Source organism: Neofelis nebulosa, chromosome 2 (assembly GCF_028018385.1).
Source record: "Neofelis nebulosa isolate mNeoNeb1 chromosome 2, mNeoNeb1.pri, whole genome shotgun sequence".
NCBI classification, from domain to species: Eukaryota; Metazoa; Chordata; class Mammalia; order Carnivora; family Felidae; genus Neofelis; species Neofelis nebulosa.
Genome location: NC_080783.1, coordinates 116,711,768 through 116,732,413, shown reverse-complemented (window position 1 = coordinate 116,732,413; position 20,646 = coordinate 116,711,768). Strand labels below are relative to the sequence as shown.

Below are 20,646 nucleotides of genomic sequence, written 5' to 3'. Positions count from 1 at the left end.
GAGAGAGACAGAGCATGAACGGGGGAGGGGCAGAGAGAGAGGGAGACACACAATCGGAAACAGGCTCCAGGCTCCGAGCCATCAGCCCAGAGCCTGACGCGGGGCTCGAACTCACGGACCGCGAGATCGTGACCTGGCTGAAGTCGGACGCTTAACTGACTGTGCCACCCAGGCGCCCCTAACGTTTATTTATTTGTGTGTGTGTGTGTGTGTGTCTGTGTGTGTGTGTGAGAGAGAGAGAGAGAGAGAGAGAGAGAGAGAGCGCACAAGCGCCAGTGGGGGAATGGCAGAGAGAGAGAGAGGGAGGCCCAGAATCCAAAGTGGCTCTGAGCTGTCAGTGCAAAGCCCCATGCTGGGCTGGACGCTGTACCCACAAACTGTGACATCATAAGTCAAGCCGAAGTCAGACATTTAACCGACTGAGCCACCCAGGTGCCCCAATGCCAGGGATGTTTTAAGGAGAGGCACAAACTTGAGGCTTGTAGACAAATCTGATCAATAGGTTTTGTGGAGTGTACTTACTGCCTTTTTTTTTTTTTTAAGTTTATTTATTTATTTTGAGAGAGACAGCATGAGTGGGGTAAGGGCAGAAAGAGAGGGAGAGAGAGAATCCCAAGCAGGCTCCGCTCAGCACAGAGCCTGATGAGGGGCTCAAACTCACGAAACTGTGAGATCATGACCTGAGCCAAGACCAAGAGTCGGACCGACTGAGCCACCCAGGCACCTCTGGTATACTTACTGTCTTGAGATTTTTTATTCACTTGTCAATATTTTAAAACCGGATACAACTTCTCCTGAAAACGCAAAAACAGAAGCTCTAGCAACATTGTCCTGAATCCCTACAAAATCACAGAGGCCTCTGGTCCCTAGCCAGCTTACCTACCTGCCCGTAGGCCTCTGGGCTTAGGTGGAAAAGTTGGGAGAGCAGGCCTGGGCACCTGGGACTCATTTGTCTGTTCTAGAACATTGCAATTCAAATATTTAACCCTACAAATACAAAAAAAGCACAAAGTATGAAAAAATATAGATGATACAAAGTAGCTTAAATAGTCCTTGTCTGGAAAGAACTTAAGGATTTATTGAAAAAACAAAACATACATGTTGAACTTCAAATAAGGAAACAGTTCTTAACATTTATTTTTTTTTTTATTTATTTTTTTTTTAACATTTTTTATTTTTTTTATTTTTGGGACAGAGAGAGACAGAGCATGAACGGGGGAGGGGCAGAGAGAGAGGGAGACACAGAATCGGAAACAGGCTCCAGGCTCCGAGCCATCAGCCCAGAGCCTGACGCGGGGCTCGAACTCACGGACCGCGAGATCGTGACCTGGCTGAAGTCGGACGCTTAACCGACTGCGCCACCCAGGCGCCCCAACAGTTCTTAACATTTAAAAAAAAATTTTTTTTAATGTTTATTTATTTTTGAGAGAGAGACAGAGTGTGAGTGGGGCAGGAGCAGAGAGAGACACAGAATCAGAAGCAGGCTCCAGGCTCCGAGCTGTCAGCACATAGCCTGACGCAGGGCCTGAACTCAAGAACCGCGAGATCATGACCGGAGCTGAAGTCGGACGCTCACCGCCAGGGCCACCCAGGCGCCCCAATTCTTAACATTTTAAAAGCTTTTAGATTTTCACTTCCCTCATCTCTTCCAGATTAACATTGGCTTCTGTTGAGTTCAGTGCTTACTTCCCGGTGGTTGGCTGTGTCCAACTAGCCCCAACTCCCTGAGGCCACAGACTGCCCTCTGTGTCGGCACCAAGGAAAAACAGGTGCTCAAGAAACATGAGGTGGGAGCGCCTGAGACCCTGTGATTTTGTGGTGACACAGGACAATGTTGCTAGAGCTTTTATTTCTATGTTTTTGTTTTTCAAGAGAAGTTATGAAACATCTGGTTTTAAAATATTGACAAGTCAATGAAAAAAAAAAAAGCTTTAAAATAGTGGGTAGACCTAACAATACATGGCTGTGGTTCATGAGTGGATAGCAAATAAAATGTTTAAACTAATAGTGACCACTTATTAAGTACTCTATGTCAGACATTTTGTATATGTTATTTATTTACGCCAATAACATAGATAACGCTTCTGGGTACAAATTCAAACACTATATAAGCATATAGAGCAAAACAGCGAAAGCCTATTTTTCCCCTCCTCAGGTGTGGCGGCTCACTCCGCGTTTGGGGTGCATTCCTCCAGATACGTATGGACAGACATATCTCCGGGTCTATCATATATATCAGATCAGCCCCATTTGACCCGTGGGGAAACTGCGGCCAAGACCACAGAGCCGCACGTCCTGGAGCTGAGATTCAAACCCAGATCCCCTGACTCCTGAGTCAGCGCATTCCTTCTGCTACGCCCCCGTGTGTAAAATGTTGCGGATGAAGAAACCGAGGCTCACAGAGGGCCCGGAGCTCTCCCAACCACACAGGGCACGGCCCAATCTGGGACAGGCAGGAGGGCTGCGTGGAGGAGATGGCAGGGACGGCCGACGGCTCACCGCGCCGCAGCGCGCAGCCCCCACCCGCACGGGGCTCGCCCACCGCGCTCAAGGGCAGCGCCCCCCGCCCCCGTGCAGGGACGGTCCGGCGGCCGGGGTCCCGAACCCCCCCCCCCCCAACCGGCCCAGCCCAGCGCGCGCCCCCCCCCCCCCCCGGACGGGGCCCGGAGTGACGGCTGCCTCCGGGGCGGGCAGGGACGGCCTGGATTTCGCCTGAGCCGTCGGCGGGCGCCAGCACACAGGGGCGGTCAGCGCCCGCGCCCCGGGTGGGTGGCCTGGCCGCGCGGGGGGCGGGGGGCCGCCGAGGGGCGCGGGCCGGGCGCGTGGCGGGCGGGGCGCCGGCGGGCGAGGGCGGGCGCGGGGGCGGAGCCGCGGCCAGAGGCGGCAGTGTCCCGAGCCCGGCTGAGGGGCCGCAGTGGCCGCCGCGGAGCGAGGCTGCCTCCAGGGAGCGTCCGGGCGCAGAAGGGTTAACGGGCCGCTGGGGCCGCGCGGAGCAGGTACAGACCTCCCCCTCCCCCGCCCCGGGAGCCCGGGCCCCGGCCGCCCTCTCTCCCCGGGTCCCGTTAGAGCCCCCGCCGCGCTCGCCAGCGCCCGCCCCCGCGCCCCGTGCCCCGCGGTCGCGCCCCAGCCGCGACCCCAGCCCCAGCTCTGTAGCCTCGGAAGATCTTCCAGTCCCTGGGGTCGAATTTCTGGGGAGGGCGTTCTGATCCTGTGGAACTCTGGCCCCATCACCCGGGCGGAAAATCAGCCAAAATTCCTACTAAGTCACGGAGCGAAGTTGGAAAACATACCCAGGACCTCCCCGCACGCGCTGGCGCCCCCTGCTCTCCTCCAGGAGGGGTGCTCCTGGACGGTGTGTGCCCCTGCCACCCCCTCCAATTCTGGATATGGGGCTGGGGACCCTGGGAGGGATGCCGACGGGTGCCCTTGATCCAGCTCAGCCTGATGATTCGAAAGGAAGGACACCTGTTGGAATGGTCGTCCAGGACCCAGGAGAGGCTGGCACAGCGAGGACAGAGTTCTGACCCAGGCTAGGGAGTCTCCAGACAAGCCCTGAAACATGCTGTTCCACCCCCTGCAGCAGTGACCCATTTCCCAGAAGTGGGTCCCTCTGGGGATGAAGGGTGTGGCCCTTCCCAGGTCTCCCCTTCTTGATCCTCACTGGCCAGTGTGGAGGTGTGGCCAGGAGGAGCCCAGGTTTGTCCAGACCAGTCTCCAGCCTGGCACCAGGGTGACCACTGCTGACCTCTCCTTTCCTCACCCTGGGCAGAGAGACACACCAGATGAGGAACATGCAAAGGGGGAGAAGCACAAATGTGTGTCTGTTTCTGCAGCGGAGGGGGTGTCGGCCCCCTGCCCAGCTGTGCAGGGGGTGGGGTAGGACTTTTCCAGAGAGGGAGCCAGGCCTGGCCAGGGCTCCAGGAGTTCACGTCACCCCCACCCCCACCCCTCACTTCTCCAGGGAACTGCTGAAGCCAAACCCAGCTCAGGATGGGATTATGTGTACTGGGTAGACCCATAGAGACAGCAAGATACAGACCCTGGGGGGAGCAGAGAGAAGCAGAGGCTGAGAGGGAGTGGAAAGGGTGGGTGCCCAGCAGCAGAGAAGGGGAAGACAGTGATCACACCCCCATCTCTCCTCTTCAGCATCAAGGCACAGAGTCAGGCAGAGAGCTGAAGATTTGGGTGGACCATTGGCCCTTCTCTGGAGCCCCTACGCCCCCATCAGGGTGGAGCTGGTGACCTCAGTGGCCAGCCCAGCCGGGGGGAAAAGAGCAGCCATCAGCAACCCCTTCCCAACCCCAAGCAGCTGAGGTGACCCTATGCACTCAGGCTCGTCCTCCGCAAACCTTCCCTCAAATATCCACGTCTTGGGGTCTCAGGGAGGGGAGTGGAGCTGAATGTTGCTACCCCCAAGCACATTCCTGCCCTCCCCTCTGCCATTTTCCTGCCCCTGAGCTGGCCCACCTCAGCATTAGCTCCTTGGATTCCTCTCCCGGGTGCCTTTCAGATCCAACAGAAACATTTTTTTTTTTTTCCTGGAAAGCAGAACTAAGAGCGGGTTGAGGACTGGGGGTGGGGAGGGCTCGTGGGACGCAGCAAGGGGCTGGAGGGGTGGGGCAGCTGTGGCTTTGAGACCAGGGGAGGTTTCTGAGCTCCACCTCCCTGCTAATGGAAGCTAGACTTGAGGAAGGACTTCCCGGCTCCTCAGAGTGCGAGGTGTGTGACTGGGGAGCAACGGCCCCTCTGGCTGCATCCCTCCTGCGTTGGGGCCCCCCTGCCCATCATGGTCGCACCTGAAATGAGCCTTCTTTACAGGGAGGGGTCCCCTTACATCGCAAGGGGAAAATCACCTGCTTCTCTACAGATTAAACCATTGGCCCACTTAGTTTGTCCCTGGGCTAGAAAGTGTTTGAGGCAGAGATGTGCCTGGGGCTCCAGAAGGAGCTTAGTTTTAAAGGGAAGAAAATGCTGGGGGGCAGGTAGGATATGGAAAGCCCAGAGAGGCCTCCTGTCACCTCCTCAGAGCCGGCATCTGGCATGTCCTCGCCCAGGCCTCCCTCCTCAACCCTCTGGGACCCCTGGGAGGGCGGGAGGTGGGACCAGAAGAAAATCATCTTAGGGGAGATGTGCGCGCCTGTGTGGCCTGTGTGGCCTGAGCTGGCCTGGAAACAGCCCCTGGTTGGGATGGGGGAGGGGCTGAGGAGTTCCTGCAGGCTGAGGGGAGGGGACTGGGCCACAGTCGGGAGGCCGAGGTCAGACCCCCACCCTCCAGTCTCGGCAGGCGGGAAGGGGCAGCATTCCTTCCCGCTCTCACCCTTAGTGTCAGAAAAGGGTGGGACGCCCCCCCCCCCCCCAACCTCCATCCTCATTCGATGTCCTGAGGAGCCATCCCTGCCAACCCCAGCGCTCTGGAGACTGGAGAGGTAACCACCGGGCTTCTGTCCCCGCAGAGCGCGCCCCCTCCACGCTCAGATGCCGGAGTAGCGTGTTTACTTCCGGTCCCCTCTCCCGGCCTGGGGCTTCAAGGGAGGAGCGATGGAGAAGTGGGCGGGCAGGTAAGCGGTGGGGCTGCCGGCTGGGGGGGCGGCTCTGCTCCTGAAAGTGACGGACAGGCCACTACTGGGCGGGGCGGGGGCAAGTGATGAGTGACTTCTGCTTTCTGAGAAGCTGGCATCAGGATGCGGGGAGCCTGCTGGGGGTGGGGAGGGTGTTGTGACACCTCCTCTGGCCGGTTTGCAGGTCCCAGTTGTGCCTGATGCTGCTTCTGTCCCTCCCTGAGCTCTGCCTGGATCAGGAGGTAAGCCAGGCACCAGAGGCTGGGACCCTGCCCCCTTCCTATCCTCCACCCCACTCCTACAGGCCTTGGAGTGATGGCCCCTTTTGCATTTGCCCTCCCAGCCTCCCTCCCCCCCCCCCCCCCCAGCTCACTAACTCTTTGCCAAATAACATCAAGTCTCACCTGTGCTACCGAATGTGTCCTCAGGCCAGTAACAACAGCCCCAGCCCTCAGGCACTGGAGTGGATACTCTGCACAGTTCTGCGAAAATCCTTCTAATTTTGTCTGACCTTTTTGTCCACATAGGTGTTGTCTGGACACTCTATTCAGACACCCCCTGAGGAGGGCCAGGGCCCTGAGGGCATCTGGGGTCCTTGGGACCAGTGGGCCTCTTGCTCCCAGCCCTGTGGAGTTGGGGTGCAGCGCAGGAGTCGGACCTGTCAGCTCCCTACAGCTCAACACCAGGGCCTGCCCTTCCCACCCCGGCCCCCAAGACATCCAGAAGCCCTGCTCCCCCAGGGTCAGGGCTCCAGACCCCAGACTTCCCGAGAAACCCTCCCCCTGTACAGGCCACAGCCTCGGGGAAGAGGTGGCCCCTTTCGAGGTCCTGCTTCCCAGTTAGGGAGAGCAGAGGCCCAGGAGATTCCAGCAGCTCGGAGGTGAGGCTGGGATCCAGGGAAGGGTGGGACTTGGGTCAGGGGCCGGGCTTGGGACTGAGGGACCGGGAGTAAAGGATGCGTGGCAGCGGGAGGCTTATCTTTGGCGCTCGAAGTAGACGCCAGGAGGAGGGGGGGACGGGGCGGGCCGGGGAAGAGGCTGGGTCGGACGGAGCTGGCCTGAGCTGTGACCGCTACACCTTCTCAGTAGAAGTGTCTGCTACACCTTCTCAGATCCCGAGTTCGAGACCCCATCAAGCCGGGAATGTTTGGTTACGGGAGAGTGCCCTTTGCTTTGCCACTCCATCGGAACCGCAGGCACCCCCGGAGGCTCCGCAGATCCGAGCTCCCCCACACCTCAGTTCTTTCATCCCTGACTCCAAGAACAGAGCCATCTTCCACAAACCACACAGCTCAAGCTCAGCTCCCTCCTACAGAACCGTCTTCCCGCCCCCTGTCCCCCCCAGCAGAGCCCCGAAGCCCCCATGCTGCTCAGACAGATGGGCCTTCTAGAACCAGGCCTGCCCCCACACGGCCCCACCCCAGAGCCTCTGGCACAGACATCCTCTTGTCCATCCCCTCCCCAGGGGACAGTAGCCCTTTCCACATGCCCCCTCAGCCAAGAATGCCAAATTCCCAGGGTCGGGCCAGTCTCCAGGTGCCAGACAGGCACCCTAATCCTTTCCTTTCTGCCCCTCGGGGCAGAGGTCACCAGAGCCAGGAGCACTGGAGTCCTGGGGGGAATCTTCAAAGGTCCCTCACGGAGCCTGCCCCTCACTACCCAGATGGCTGGTTGCCTCTGCTGAGTGCTGGTCCCCACTCCAGTTCCCTCTGGAACCTCTTTGCTCCCAGTAGCCCTGTCCCAAGATGTTCTGGGGAGAGTGAGCAGCTGAGAGCCTGCAGCCAAGCGGTGAGTTCTTCCTCAGACCATCCCCTCCCCAAACTTGCAATTCTGCTCCCCTGACCCTGAGTCTGGGGCCTCGGCTTGTCAGATCGGGACCTGAGGGAGAAGGGCCTTGGCATCTGACCTCCTCAGGGTAGGGGCCTCAGAGCTGTTCCACAGACCTGACCTTCCCTCCCACACCCCCAAATCCAGCCCTGACCCACACCCCCATTTTCCTCCCCAGCTTTGACTCCTCTGTATCCCCCCCACCTCAGCCCTGCCCCCCTGAGCATCCAGACCCCCGGGCCCTGCAGTGTGCAGCCTTTGACTCCCAGGAGTTCATGGGCCAGCTGTACCAATGGGAGCCCTTCACAGAAGGTGAGGTTTGTAGCCCCCCTGGGGAAGCTGAACTGGCTTAAGATTGGGGGATGGCAGGAAGAGGGAGACACCCAGCCCCTCTAGATCTCCTCTGGAGGCCCTTGTATTTCCCTTTTGTGAAATATTTTCTTTTATTTCCCAGGGCCAGGGCCAGGGTGAAGAGACAGCACAGGCACAGAAAGGGGAGTGGGTTTCCAGACAGGGCGCAGCTGTCAGATGACAATGGGATCATCAGCAGAGGGATCGGGCTGGGAGGGGTAGTGTCCAGAGGCACCTTCTGGCTGGCCCCCTGTGGGAAGTCCATCCCAGGAGGTGGGGTGGACATGAGAGGGGCACGGTCAGGGAGGTCCCGTTCAGTGCGACAGCAGGGCGTGGTGCACCGTGGGCCCTGGCTGCTGTTAGACCACCTGTTCCCAAGTTCCCATCCACTTGATTTTAGGCCTGTGTCGGCTTGATGCCAAGAAACCCTTTGTGAGCTCGCGTGATCATAGGTTTCAAGTATCTCCTCTCTCACGATTCACAGCCTCTTCACTGGTCTCCGTGACCTCAACTGATCTGACTCAACTTTTGTGTGACCCTCAAAGGAACCTTTGAGAAAATACAATTGTCATATTCCCTTCATCCTAGTGACGTAGTCAACCTCAGGATGCCCTATAGCTAATTGGGGACCTTTGCCAGCTGGCCTCTCGCCAGGGACCTCAGCTAACCACCCTTCTACCCTGTTTCTTAGTTCAGGGCTCCCAACGCTGTGAGTTGAACTGCCGTCCTCGTGGCTTCCGCTTCTATGTCCGTCATACCGAAAAGGTCCAGGATGGGACCCTGTGTCAGCCTGGAGCCCTAGACATCTGTGTGGCCGGACGCTGTCTGGTGAGGGAGGATGGTGTGTCTGTGTGTGTGCACACGCACGCACACACACATATAGGCATGCACACACAGTCTCCTTAGTCATCATCACAGAAATAAAACCCTAGGCTGAGATTGCACAGAGGAAAGTTCTTCCCTGCCCAGCTGGAAGTGAGAACAGAACCAGGAGGTGAACTGTAGGAAGGACCCCCTCAGGCATATACACACTTCGGTGGAGGGTGGCTGGGGCTGGTGGGCTGGCAGAGAAACACATTCTCACTTGCAGTAAAGATCAAGGTGCAGGGCAAGCTGGAGAGTCCGAAGAGGATGAGGCTGGGGTGCGGTGGTATCTCGTCTCAAGCGGCCCCTGCCTCACTCTCCCCCAGAGCCCCGGCTGTGATGGGATCCTCGGCTCTGGCAGGCGTCCGGATGGCTGTGGGGTCTGTGGGGGTGATGATTCCACCTGCCGCCTCATCTCAGGAAACCTCACTGACCGGGGGGGCCCTCTGGGCTATCAGAAGATCCTGTCGATTCCTGCTGGAGCCTCCCAGCTCCAGATCGCCCAGCTCCGGCCCAGCTCCAACTACCTTGGTGAGTTCTCTGGATTCCCTGAGTCTTGGGTCTCCATTCCATTCCTGGTCTCCTGGTTCAGCCCTCTACACCTGCTCTGAACACAGCAAATGGGCCAAGCAGAGAGAAGTCGGGGCCTCCTTGCCCTGTGGAGAGAGCGAGAGAACGGGGGCATCTGGGGCTCTGCATGGCTTAGGGAGTGCTAGGAGAAGGACATCACGACTGATCTGGTGTCCTGATCTCCAATCTCCAGCCCTTCGAGGCCCTGGGGGCCAGTCCATCATCAATGGAAACTGGGCTGTGGATCCCCCTGGGTCCTACACGGCCAGTGGGACTGTCTTCCTGTACAACCGTCCTTCTCGAGAGGAGGGCAAGGGGGAGAGTCTGTCAGCCAAAGGGCCCACTACCCAGCCTGTGGATGTCTACGTGAGCTTGGGGCCCAGGAAGCTGGACTGCTGGGGGGTGGTGGGAGGCTTTCCCTCTGAGGGCAAAGCTGTGGGTCTCAAGATGGAGGGAAGGCGAGTGGTATGCCCTTATTGCTTCCCCAGACAATTCATTACCTTCTCTTTCTCTTCCCAGGTGATCTTTCAGGAGGAAAACCCAGGCATTTTTTATCAGTATGTTATCTCTTCACCTCCTCCAGATCTTGAGAGCACCACCCCAGAGCCCCACCTCCCCCACCTCCAGCAGGGTAAGACTCTGCTCCCCAGACCTGGGATGCAGGGAGGGTCTGAAAGGGGAGTCTGGAGGCAGTGGGGTGCATTTGATTCGTCTACTCCACTGTCCTTGCATAGAGATTTTGAGGGTAGAACCCCCACCCGCTTTGGCGCCCCGCCCTGCGCGGACCCCAGGCACTCTCCAGCGTCAGGTGCGGATCCCCCAGATGCGCGCTCCACCCCATCCCAGGACCCCCCTGGGGTCTCCGACTGGATACTGGAAACGAGTGGGACACTCGGAGTGCTCAGCATCCTGTGGGAAAGGTGAGACTTCGTGTACCAGCCTGGATTCCGGGCACCCACAGCCCAGATCCCTGACTTGGCGCGCCTGATCCCACACTCAGGAGTGTGGGTCCACACCTTGACTCTGTGCCAAGTCAGATTCCAGTGCCTGGGGCCCCACTGACACTGGGCTCTGAGCCAGACTGCCTCCCCTGGTTTCCTTCTCATCCCTTTCAGGTGTTTGGCGCCCCATTTTCCTCTGCATGTCTCGTGAGTCAGGGGAGGAACTGGATGAACACAGCTGTGCCATGGGAGCCAGGCCCCCAGACCCCCTGGAGCCCTGCCACGGTCCCCCGTGCCCTCCATAGTGAGTATGATCCCCAGGGAGGGCTAGGGTCCTAAAACACAGCAGCCGTCCCTGCTCAGGATCCCACCTGCATTCTGGGCCCAGTACCCAAGGTCTCCTGGCTGCAGACAGACAGCATGTCAGTAGAAAGGTTTACATTCCCCAGACAGCAAGAAAATCCCAGCAGCCTGAGCCCCACAAGGGAACTCAGATTCCAGGTTCTGAAGATGCTCCTTCTCTGTGGGGCCTCCCCACCCTAAGCCCATCATCCCTTGCCCCACATATGGCAGCCCCACGCATCTCTGTGTCTCTGTTTTATTCCTCTGTGTCTCTGCCTCTCCCCTGCCCCACCACGCCCACAGCTGGGAGGCTGGCGAATGGACATCCTGCAGCCGCTCCTGTGGCCCTGGCACCCAGCACCGTCAGCTGCGCTGCCGGCAGGAGTTTGGGGGGGGTGGATCCTCCGTGCCTCCGGAGCGCTGCGGACATCTCCCCCGGCCCAACGTCACCCAGCCCTGTCAGCTACGCCTCTGTGGCCATTGGGAGGTTCGTTCCCCCTGGAGCCAGGTGAGTGGGACTGGGTCAGGAGGCTGCCAGAATGGGAAGGACCCTAGATGAAAGGCACCAGTGAGTTAAAGCAGTGGTTTTTCCTTTTTTTTTTTTTTAATCAGCAGAAGCTTTTTGACTGACAAGATCTCTTGTGAGACTCCCATCTATAAAGCAGATAAGACACTGAACCAGGGGTTCCGGCCCAGAGCCACCTGCTCAGCCTGCCCCTCAGCGCATAAAGTCATGTAACTGCCCAGTTAGGGACGAAAGGCAGGTCCTGGTTCCCAGGCCACAGACCTGGAGCTGGAGGCTAGGGAGGAAGCCTGGGGGTCCAGGCTCTGGGATGCTCTCTTACCCTCAGTGCTCTGTGCGGTGTGGGCGTGGCCAAAGGAGTCGGCAAGTTCGCTGTGTGGGAAACAATGGTGATGAAGTGAGCGAGAGGGAGTGTGCATCAGGCCCTCCACGGCCCTCCAGCAGAGAGCCCTGTGACATGGGGCCCTGTACTACAGCCTGGTTCCACAGCGACTGGAGCTCCAAGGTGGGCCCTACACCCCTTATCCAAGTCCCACATCCCTGGTGCCCCACACCCAGGACCCTTCTTTCCAACACATGTCAGTACACATAGTACACGTCAGTAGCCCTACTGTGTGCTAGATGCTGCTGATGCCAGAAACTCAGAGATAAGTGAGCAAAGCTCACATTAGGGTCCTGGATTCCCAGCACAGGTTCCGCTTATCTGGCTGGTACCCTGGGCACTCCCTAACTCTGGGGATCCAGGACACACCACCCTCACCTCTCCTCCTCCCCTACCCATCACCTTCTCAACAGTGCTCAGCCGAGTGTGGCACAGGAATCCAGCGAAGGTCTGTGGTTTGCCTGGGGAGCGGGGAGGCCCATGGGGCGGGCCAGGAGGAATCAGGAGCAGGGACCAGTGAGCAGAGCTGTGCGCCTGGAAGCCGTCCCCCTGACATGCGTGCCTGCAGCTTAGGACCCTGTGAGATTTCTTGGTGCTGGTACACGGGTCCCTGGGCTGAGGTGAGCCAAGAGCCTGGGAGGGGGGTGCCCATTGGTGGGATTCCCTGTGGGCCGGTGGGAGTGATCCCTGTTCTTTCTGCCCCTTGCACACCCTCCCTTTCCTGTGTATCAGTGTTCCTCGGAGTGTGGCTCTGGCACACAGCGTAGAGACATCATCTGTGTGTCCAAACTGGGTACTGAGTTCAACGTGACTTCTCCCAGCAACTGTTCCCACCTGCCCAGGCCTCCTGCCCTGCAGCCCTGTCAGGGGCAGGACTGCCAGGACCGGTGGTTTTCCACGCCCTGGAGTCCGGTGAGTGCCTGGCTCCCTCACCCTGCTCTGCATGGACTTCCAGGGAAAGGGGGACTCCTCTTATGGTATCCCCACTGCGTCCCAGGATGAGGCCAGCTGCGATGGTTTACCATTGTCTTACTCCCTATAGACGTGGGGGACCTGTCCATGTGGGATTTCACAGTGTTCCAGGAGAGCCCCCACCCCCCATACTACTTTCAGGGAAGGTGGTGGGGTTCAGGAGGAGCCTAGGTAACAGCGAAGGTCTGATTTGATAGTCGGGGTCTCCCCAGTGTTCTCGCTCCTGCCAGGGGGGTGTGCAGACAAGGGAGGTCCAGTGCTTGACCGCCAACCAGACCCTCAGCGTCCGATGCCCTCCTCACCTGCGGCCGTCCAGGAAACGACCCTGTAACAGCCAGCCCTGCAGCCAGCGCCCTGGTAAAGAGCCCCTTTTTCTCCCTAACCCCAATACACTGGACTTAACTGAAGTGTGGGGGAGATGAGAAAGGACCAGTGGGAGTGGGCACTGCACCTCCAAACGGAAGGGTCTGGGTGACTGTCTTGTGCCCCCTGGCCTCCTCTGTCCCCAGATGATCAGTGCAAGGACAGCTCTCCACATTGCCCCCTGGTGGTACAGGCCCGTCTCTGCGTCTATCCCTACTACACAGCCACCTGTTGCCGCTCTTGCGCCCATGTCCTGGAGCGTTCTCCCCCAGAGCCCGCCTGAAATGAGTCCAAGAGACCCTCTCCTCATGGTTTCCACCATCAGTCACCCACCCATCAGCCCACTCTATATCCTCTGGCTCTCCAGCCTGCCCTAGTCTCACCAGGGATGTCCCCTAGGGTGGTTGCAGGCGGCAAGATAACCATCATGATGTGTGTGTGGCTGGGTCTGTGTGTGGTTGAGGGGATGTGTGCACATAGGCCCCACGTGTGTATCTGGGTCCGCGTGGATGTGTGTGCTCACACACATGTATTACTTCTCAAAAAAAGAGGTTAAACTGAAGAGGAATGGGGAGGGACCATGCCTGTTTCTCTGAGACTTTTCTAGGCTGAGAGCTCCTTAGTAATCCAGACTGCCTGGTGACTGGCCTCTCCATCAACCCCAACTTTGTGCCCTGCACTTCAGTTCTCATGTTCAGGCCTCACATCTTCTAAACCACCCATTTGTCCTCCAACCCCTCCCCCCATACTTAGTCTCTCTATCCCTACCTTTCATAATCAGCTAGGGATAAGGGTCAGCCACTGCCAATCCTGCTTTGCCCCAGGAAGAGAGACTACCTCCCCAGAGCAGGGACAAGCTGGGCAGAAGATGGAAAAAAGAAAGGCTAGAACAAGACACCCTAGCCCCTGCTCCCGCTCCCCACCTCCTAAAATGATTCCCACCCCAGAACTAATTTATTTTTTATTAAAGATGATTATGACAAATGAGAAAGAGGTTCTTTATTGTCCTGATGGGAACCCAGCAACTTGGGCCACCTAGACAAGCAGTGTGAGGTCAGAATGAGGGGTGGGAAGGGGAACAGGGCCTAGAGCCCAGGCGGAGAGTCTGGGCCCCGAAAGGCCAATGAGTGAGCCCCAATCATGGGAGAGGATCCTGGCCAACCTAGGCCCTGCAGGTTGGTCACTGGCCACTAGAGGTCACCGCTTCTCCCGCTTTAGGTAAAGAGTTGGAAGCTTGCTTCCAGAGCTGAGGAGAAACTGCAGGGCCTATGGTGGGTTTCTCAGTAGGCCGAGTCTTTCTATAAAATCTCTTGGAATCTAGTAGCCCTGCTGTCAATGGCAGCTGGCTTTTAAGGTTTTTTTTGTTTTTCCCGTTCTCTTTCTTTGGCCCTGCCTGCCTCCCCCGTCTTTTCTGCTATCACTCATTTATTTCTCTATTTGGATCTTGGTTTATTATTGCTTTTGCTAGGGTAGGGGGAAATAAATTGATTTATGCCCCTCCCCCTTCCCTCAGCGGAAACGGCTGGAGGAGGAGGAGCCTGGCCTGGCTCTAGGGGTTGAGGGCTGGGTTGAGGGCGGAGCCAAGGCAGTACTGGATGTCCTGCCAAAGACACATTCTTCAGAGATGTATCACGCTTGTCTCCTTCCCTCCTTCGCCCTTGTCATCTCTCAAGGTAAATAGCTTGCTAGAGGTGGTGTGTGAGTGAGCAGCCTTTTCCATATAATACAGATCCTTTCCCTGACCCCGGCAATTCTGAGGCCTGAGTGCAGGTCTCCACTTCCGGAAGCTACACTTCCAGGGGTCCCTGTGCCTAGGAGAGGAAGGGGGGTGCAGTGCAACAGAAACATTCATCCGCATTAGAGGCCTCCCTCCTCCCATCCCTGTACCTCAAGTCTGGCCAAGTAAGACCGTTAATAAAGGCCTGTGGAAACAACTGAACTCTGCTGTTTCCTGAACACATCAAGATCTCATGAAGGATACCAGGACTTCTCTAGCAGCTCCCTGGTGTCATACTGCTGCCTTGGGACTTAGACTCTCCCTGGGTTGGAAGTGGCTGAGAAGGAAGACCTTGGGCAACTTCTTGGGAGGACAGTAGGTGAGGAAGGAGGCCAAGGGAGTGAGGGAAAGGAAAATGAAACTAGTCCAAAGGGAACGAGTGAGGAAAGAGGGTACAAGGCAAGCCTGGTGTCAATGTCTCTGAAGACCCTGAGCCTCAAGAGGAGGTGTCAGACATGTTCCTCTCTGTAGTGAACCTGTGAGGGGATCAGAGATGGGGGGGGGTGGGAACCAGGGAAGTGGGGCCTGAGCCAGCCCGGTCGATACTGAGAGCTGAAGGCGGAGTCCTAACATGGAGGGAGGGGTGACAGTGAGTAGCAGGGGCCCTCCCAGCGATTCCTGGAAGCTGCAGCCTGGGCGGTGGCCCCAGCTCAGCTGACTTCCCTGAAGTTCCCCTCCCTTTTAGGGCCTCTCAGGGCTGTTGCTGGGCAGGTTTGGAGTTTGGCCTGAGCCTGAGAACCAATCACAGGTGGGCAATGCAGCCACAGCCCCTCTTCGGGTTCCCCCAACTTCCGCACCTCCTTGCTCTTTCTGGTTGCCCCTGACCTCCCTCACAGCGACCAGCCTCTGACTTCTCAGGATATGGGCTTTTGTTTGGGGGTTTCCCCCTGTCCCCTTTCATTTTATTTTAGAGAGAAAGAGTGTGAGCTGGTGGGGAAAGAGAGAGAATCTCAAGCAGGCTCCATACTCAGCCCAGAGCCTGACACTGGGCTCGATCCCACGACCCTGAGAGCATGACCTGAGCCAAAACCAAGAGTCAGACCCTCTACCAAATGAGCCACCCAGGCACTCCTCCCCTTTCATTTGAAAGCTAAGTAGGATTCAGTGCAGCCCCTAAGGATTCTTTCCTCGAGTCACTGAAGTCAGTATGGGGTCAACATGGAAGCTTTCAGGAAGGGGAATCTGACCCTGAGCAACCCTTTTTCCTGGTCCCACAGAGGGTAGTAGTGTGGCCAGACACCTCTCTGTTGACCTCTGAAACCCTCTACAGGGACTTGGGAGAGAGGAAGCTGCAAGCCAAGGCCAGAGAGATGTGGTAGAGGGGCCTCTAGGCTTGGTGCACTGGGGGGAATTTAGGGAAGGACTCAGAGGAACTAGACCCCTGAGAACTGAGGTGGGGGTGGGGTGGTTATAGGAACAATCTTGATATGCACAAGAGAGAGCAAGCGTGCAGAGGCCAGCCAGTGTCTTGCCGAGGGCTCCTCATTTCTCAGTGTGTGTGTGGCAGGGGGGAAGGAGGGGGTGAACTTATGAGATCTCAGTTCAGTTAGGTCAGAATTCCTCTCCCCTCCCCCAGCCTAGCTTCCCCAGGGTAACTACCCAACCCAATCAAGCTGCAGCCTTCAGACTAAATTTATCTCCTAGACTTCCCCACCCCCCTGGGCCTCCTTGCAAGCAGGTGCTCACAGCTGCAGGGGTGAGTCTGTGGAGACCCATACTCCTCACCCCAGCAGCTTCAGTGCCTGCTAACTAGGAGTGAAACAGAGCACAGGGTCCACTGGCTGGCCTCCCTGCATGGCATGAGTGTCTCAGCCTTGAGGCTCCCTCTCTCAGGAGTCCTCGAGAGCAGAAATATGGTTGGAGGGTCTAGACAGTGGGAGGGAGGAGGGATAGAGTGGGAACAACATGCCAGGAGAAACTCCCCTCCAAATTCTCTCCGACCAGATCCTCTTTAATGTCTCCCTCTCCCCTTCTGCCTAGTTTTACAAATAGAGACTTCATTTTAACTTAACATGCTCCCCCAGCAGAGTAAGCTGAATCAGGGAGACCTCCCCTCTCCTTGCACTACAGAGAATCAAACCAGAATCAGAGATTGTAGTTTGGGCGTGAGTGGTGGGGCTGGAGTTTCCCACATTCCTACCCTCCTCCCAACATCGCTCAAAACCACCATCTCAGGTGCTGGGAGGCAGCTGGGTGGGAAAGTTAGAGCAGAGGGGGCATATTTGTCACAGGCAGGTGATGAAGAGGTGTTAGCTTGAAAGGGTGGGGGTTGGGGGGGGACTCTTCCACAGGAAGTAGAAAGCCTCAGGAAAGTACCTAAGTCTGAGTTGATCGAGAGCAATAAACAGGTTGCGTTAACTTCAAACTAGACAGCACAAGTTCTGACTCTGACTTTGGGCTCCTTGACCCCGGAGACTGGGGAAACTCTAGGAGGTGTTTCAGGGTTGAGGTCTGAAGGTAGAATTTGAGGGAGGAATGTGCAAGAGTAGTCCAAAACAAGGTGTACATGGGCATGGCAGGCAGATCCTAGTGAAACAACCAGCCACATGAGCTGAAGGGGAGGTGCAGAAGGAAGCAGATGGACCAGAGCATTTTCTCAGGCAGCACCAGAGAGCTGCTGGAGTGGCCTGGGAAAGAACCTCAGTAGTTAGAGGAGGAATGGGTTCAACTTCAGGCTCTCAGGTTGGGGTTAGGATGTGCATGCCGTACTTTTCCGTGCCTTGCCTGTCTTTCCTCTCCACTATTACCAAGCTCTTCCAAAGCTGTTGTTCCTTAAAACTGAAAACAAGCCACCTCATTTCAAAACACACACACACACACACACACACACACACCACACAACCTCATTTCGACATGAAGTTATTTCCCTATTTCTGTTTCTCTACTTTGCCTGATGAGGGATTTCTGAGAAATGAAGAAATGTCACCTCCCACAACCTCAGTCTGCAGTTTTGTTTTTTGTTTTCTGAGATGAAGAGAGGGTTAGAGGAAAGGAGTATACTGCTACGCATACAACATTAATTCAAAACTTGACCACATAAGAGAAATGCCCTTCCCAAAGCCCGTCAGCCTGGGTGGGCCCACCTTGCCTTAGATCTGGGCTTTCAGGGTCTCAGGAAATAAACAAGCCATCCTCTGAGGAAATTTCAGTAACAAAGCAGCGAAACCTAATAGCTGCTCTTTACAGCAGCCCAGCTGTCTCTCCTGGCCACCATTCCCAACAAGGACAGGAGGTGGGTAGGAACTGCTCCAGGAGTGGAGGTGTGAGCTGAGGGTGGGGATTCATGAAAGATCTGAGCACAGAAACCTCCAAGGCGAGGTTTCCCAGGTGAAACCCCCACCTCTCTGAAGTCTCAACACCTGAGAGACAGCTCAGCCAAGTAGGGGGGACTCAAATGGGTAGCAAAATTTTTGAAACCAGCTCCCCATACTAGACAAGAAAATTAACCTTTTTTTTGGGGGGGGGGCACAGAACTGAAGACATTTCTTAATCAAAACAAAGTGGAAAAGCCATCTAATCCAGGATGAAACCTAACAGTTAAACATTCTTTTCCTTGTCTGCTTCCTTGGCTGGCTTTCCCAGCACACCTTGTCCCAGGCTAACTTGAATAAACACACACATGTGACCACATGAGGGCGGGAAGAAAACCAAGTGGGGGTGGTGAAATTCTGAATGGAATGCAGCCCCAGCTAGTTAGGGGGCCCAGGCTAAGACCTCTGGCACTGGCTGCGGATTTATACAGGCAGTGAAGCCAAAACAATGAGGTCATGGGCAAGAATGCAGCCTGTGGGGAAGACTGGGCAGTTAGAGCAAACTGGTTTTTTAACCAGGATGGGAATAGCTGTAATCAAGTCTCCCACGGGAACGGGATTAGGGAGAGTGGAGCCACCATTCAGTATCTTGGGGTCCCATTAAATAGCTTTGGGAGGCTGTCCTTTATTAAAAGTCTGTTCTCTAGAGCGCACAGCACTCTTGGGTCTGACTTGGAAAAATTGGTTCCTTTGCCTGGTTATGTGAACCTGGGTGGGTAAAGGACAGATGGCTGGCGAGGGAGCTACCCCAGGTGAGGTTCTGAAGACTTTATTCAAAACAGCTGGATTCAAAGCAGGTCTGCCGAAGCCAGCTCCTACACCGAGATCCAGGGACAGGGACGGCTATAATCCGAGACCGAGTGTATTCAGGGCCACCACTGACGTGACGGGGAAAACAATCAATGGGGTCTATCTTCTCTACTTCCCAAATAAACACAATCCACCCAGCTGTGTGTCATTTACACCAAATTCAGACTTTTAAGACCAAAGACACATCTTTTTTTTTTTTTTTTTCTCCACCAGGGATTTTCCATCTTTTTAAATGTTATTTATTTTTAGAGTGAGCACACGCGAGAGCACAAACCAGGGAGGTGCAGAGAGAGGGAGAATCCCAAGCAGGATCCGCGCTCAGCGTGGAGCCTGATGCAGGGCTCAATTCCAGGACTGTGAGTTCATGACCTGAGCTGAAATCAAGAGTTGGGCTGAGCCACCCAGGCTCCCCTTATTTTTATATAAGGCCACAAATGGAAGAAACTGAAGAGATATATTCAGTGGCTATGTATGATGAAGGGGAAGGCAGGCAGGGAAGGAAATGAGAAGAAAAAAAATGATCTAAACCTCCCCACCCTCCCCCTGCACTCCTGGAAGTTCTTTCCCAACTCCATGCTTCTGTGCATGTTTGTTTCCTACTCATTCTTTAAGGTTCAACCTCAAATGTTTCTTTTGAACCCTTGACCATCTGCTTCCAGAAGTGGTCACCCTGCTTTGTTCCACCCTTTATCTTAGAATATCTTTATCATAGGGGCGCCTGGGTGGCTCAGTCGGTTAAGCGGCCGACTTGAGCTCAGGCCATGATCTCTCGGTCCGTGAGTTCAAGCCCCACGTTGGGCTCTGGGCTGACAGCTCAGAGCCTGGAACCTGTTTCAGATTCTGTGTCTCCCTCTCTCTGACCCTCCCCTGTTCATGCTCTGTCTTCCCTGTCTCAAAAATAAATAAAACATTAAAAAAAAAAAATTTTTATAAAAAAAAAAGAATATCTTTATCATAGCACTTCATGAAATGTACTCTAATTATTTTCATCCATAGTTATCACTCCTACTAGATTGTAAGCCTGTAAGCCATCTTGGCACAATTGCTTTCTCATTATATGGTTTTGTGATACATTCAACTCTTCAGCCTGAGAACATTCTCTTATATAACTATACTATAATACACTCAAGAAATGTAACATGATACAGTACCATTTAACACACTGCCCATATTAACATTTCCCTAATTGTGCACACTAGAGCTTTTTTCACCAAGGGTCCAATCAAAGATCTACCATTAGTTGCCATGTGTCTTCCCACTGTTCCTTTTTTATTAAGTAGGCTCCATGCCCAATATGGGGCTTGAACTCACAACCCTGAGATTAAGAGTCGCATGCTCCACTGACTAAGCCAGGCAGACACCCTTTTCCCTAGTTTTTTTTTCTGATGGAATTTGAGAGAAAGAATTATTCTCTTTATAATTCCAGCATCCAACAGTGCAAGGTAAATAGCAAGTAGTTCACTGACATGTAATGGATGAATGAAGAGACTCAACAAACATCTGGCTGCCTAGAGCTCATTAAATGTCCCAGCTCATTGCACAGTTGAAACGTTCTTACTAAACTTCTTACTAAACGGAAAGTAATCCTTGAACAGGAAATGAGAAGGCAAAGTGAGTTAAGAATACAGAGACCAATGGCAGAAATAAGACCTGGAAATGGATGCTTGGAAGGGGTAAAACCTGGAGTAGCATTCTTGGCCCTCACAGATTTCCCACCAGTTAAGAATTACTATTCTATTCAGGTAAAGAAAGGAACTGCAAAGGGAAACCAGGTATGCTGTGGGTACAAAAACCTGCCACAGGTACCCTTTTTACCTCACAAGAATTATTAGTAAAGAACACTGAATTCTCAGCTCACCTGGCTAACGTCAGTTGGTAGAGCATGGGACTCTTGATCTCAGGGTTGTGGGTTCGAGTCCCATGTTGGGTGTTGAGATTACTTCATCTTTTAAGTAGGCTCCACGCCCAGTGTGGGACTTGAACTCATGACTCTGAGATCAAGAGTTGCATGTTCTATCAACTGAGCCAGGTAGGCGCCCCAAAAATAAAATCTTAG

General features: G+C 55.3%; 1 protein-coding gene and 1 long non-coding RNA gene across 3 annotated transcripts; one reads left to right on the top strand and one right to left on the bottom strand.

Moving 5' to 3' along the window:
* Window positions 1–526: 526 nt before the first annotated feature.
* Window positions 527–5,851, bottom strand: LOC131504007 (uncharacterized). The gene is made up of 3 exons (XR_009257734.1): window positions 3,291–5,851; window positions 884–987; window positions 527–794 (listed from the first exon to the last, which is right to left on the bottom strand). It is a non-coding gene; the product is annotated as an uncharacterized LOC131504007 (long non-coding RNA).
* Window positions 2,864–13,683, top strand: ADAMTSL4 (ADAMTS like 4). 2 transcript variants are annotated; one of them, XM_058715886.1, is made up of 18 exons: window positions 2,864–2,996; window positions 5,454–5,558; window positions 5,743–5,800; window positions 6,086–6,438; window positions 6,670–7,345; window positions 7,594–7,696; window positions 8,427–8,563; window positions 8,926–9,130; window positions 9,363–9,535; window positions 9,689–9,800; window positions 9,904–10,089; window positions 10,285–10,414; window positions 10,756–10,960; window positions 11,304–11,480; window positions 11,771–11,977; window positions 12,090–12,269; window positions 12,542–12,686; window positions 12,839–13,683. In XM_058715886.1, the coding sequence occupies exons 2-18, from the start codon at window positions 5,539–5,541 to the stop codon at window positions 12,973–12,975; spliced, it is 3,204 nt and encodes a 1,067-aa protein (XP_058571869.1). In that variant the 5' UTR covers window positions 2,864–2,996; window positions 5,454–5,538; the 3' UTR covers window positions 12,976–13,683. The 2 variants fall into 2 exon arrangements, with proteins under 2 accessions (XP_058571869.1, XP_058571870.1); XM_058715887.1 differs by lacking the exons at window positions 2,864–2,996; window positions 5,454–5,558 and having other exon boundaries at window positions 6,349–6,438.
* Window positions 13,684–20,646: the final 6,963 nt, after the last annotated feature.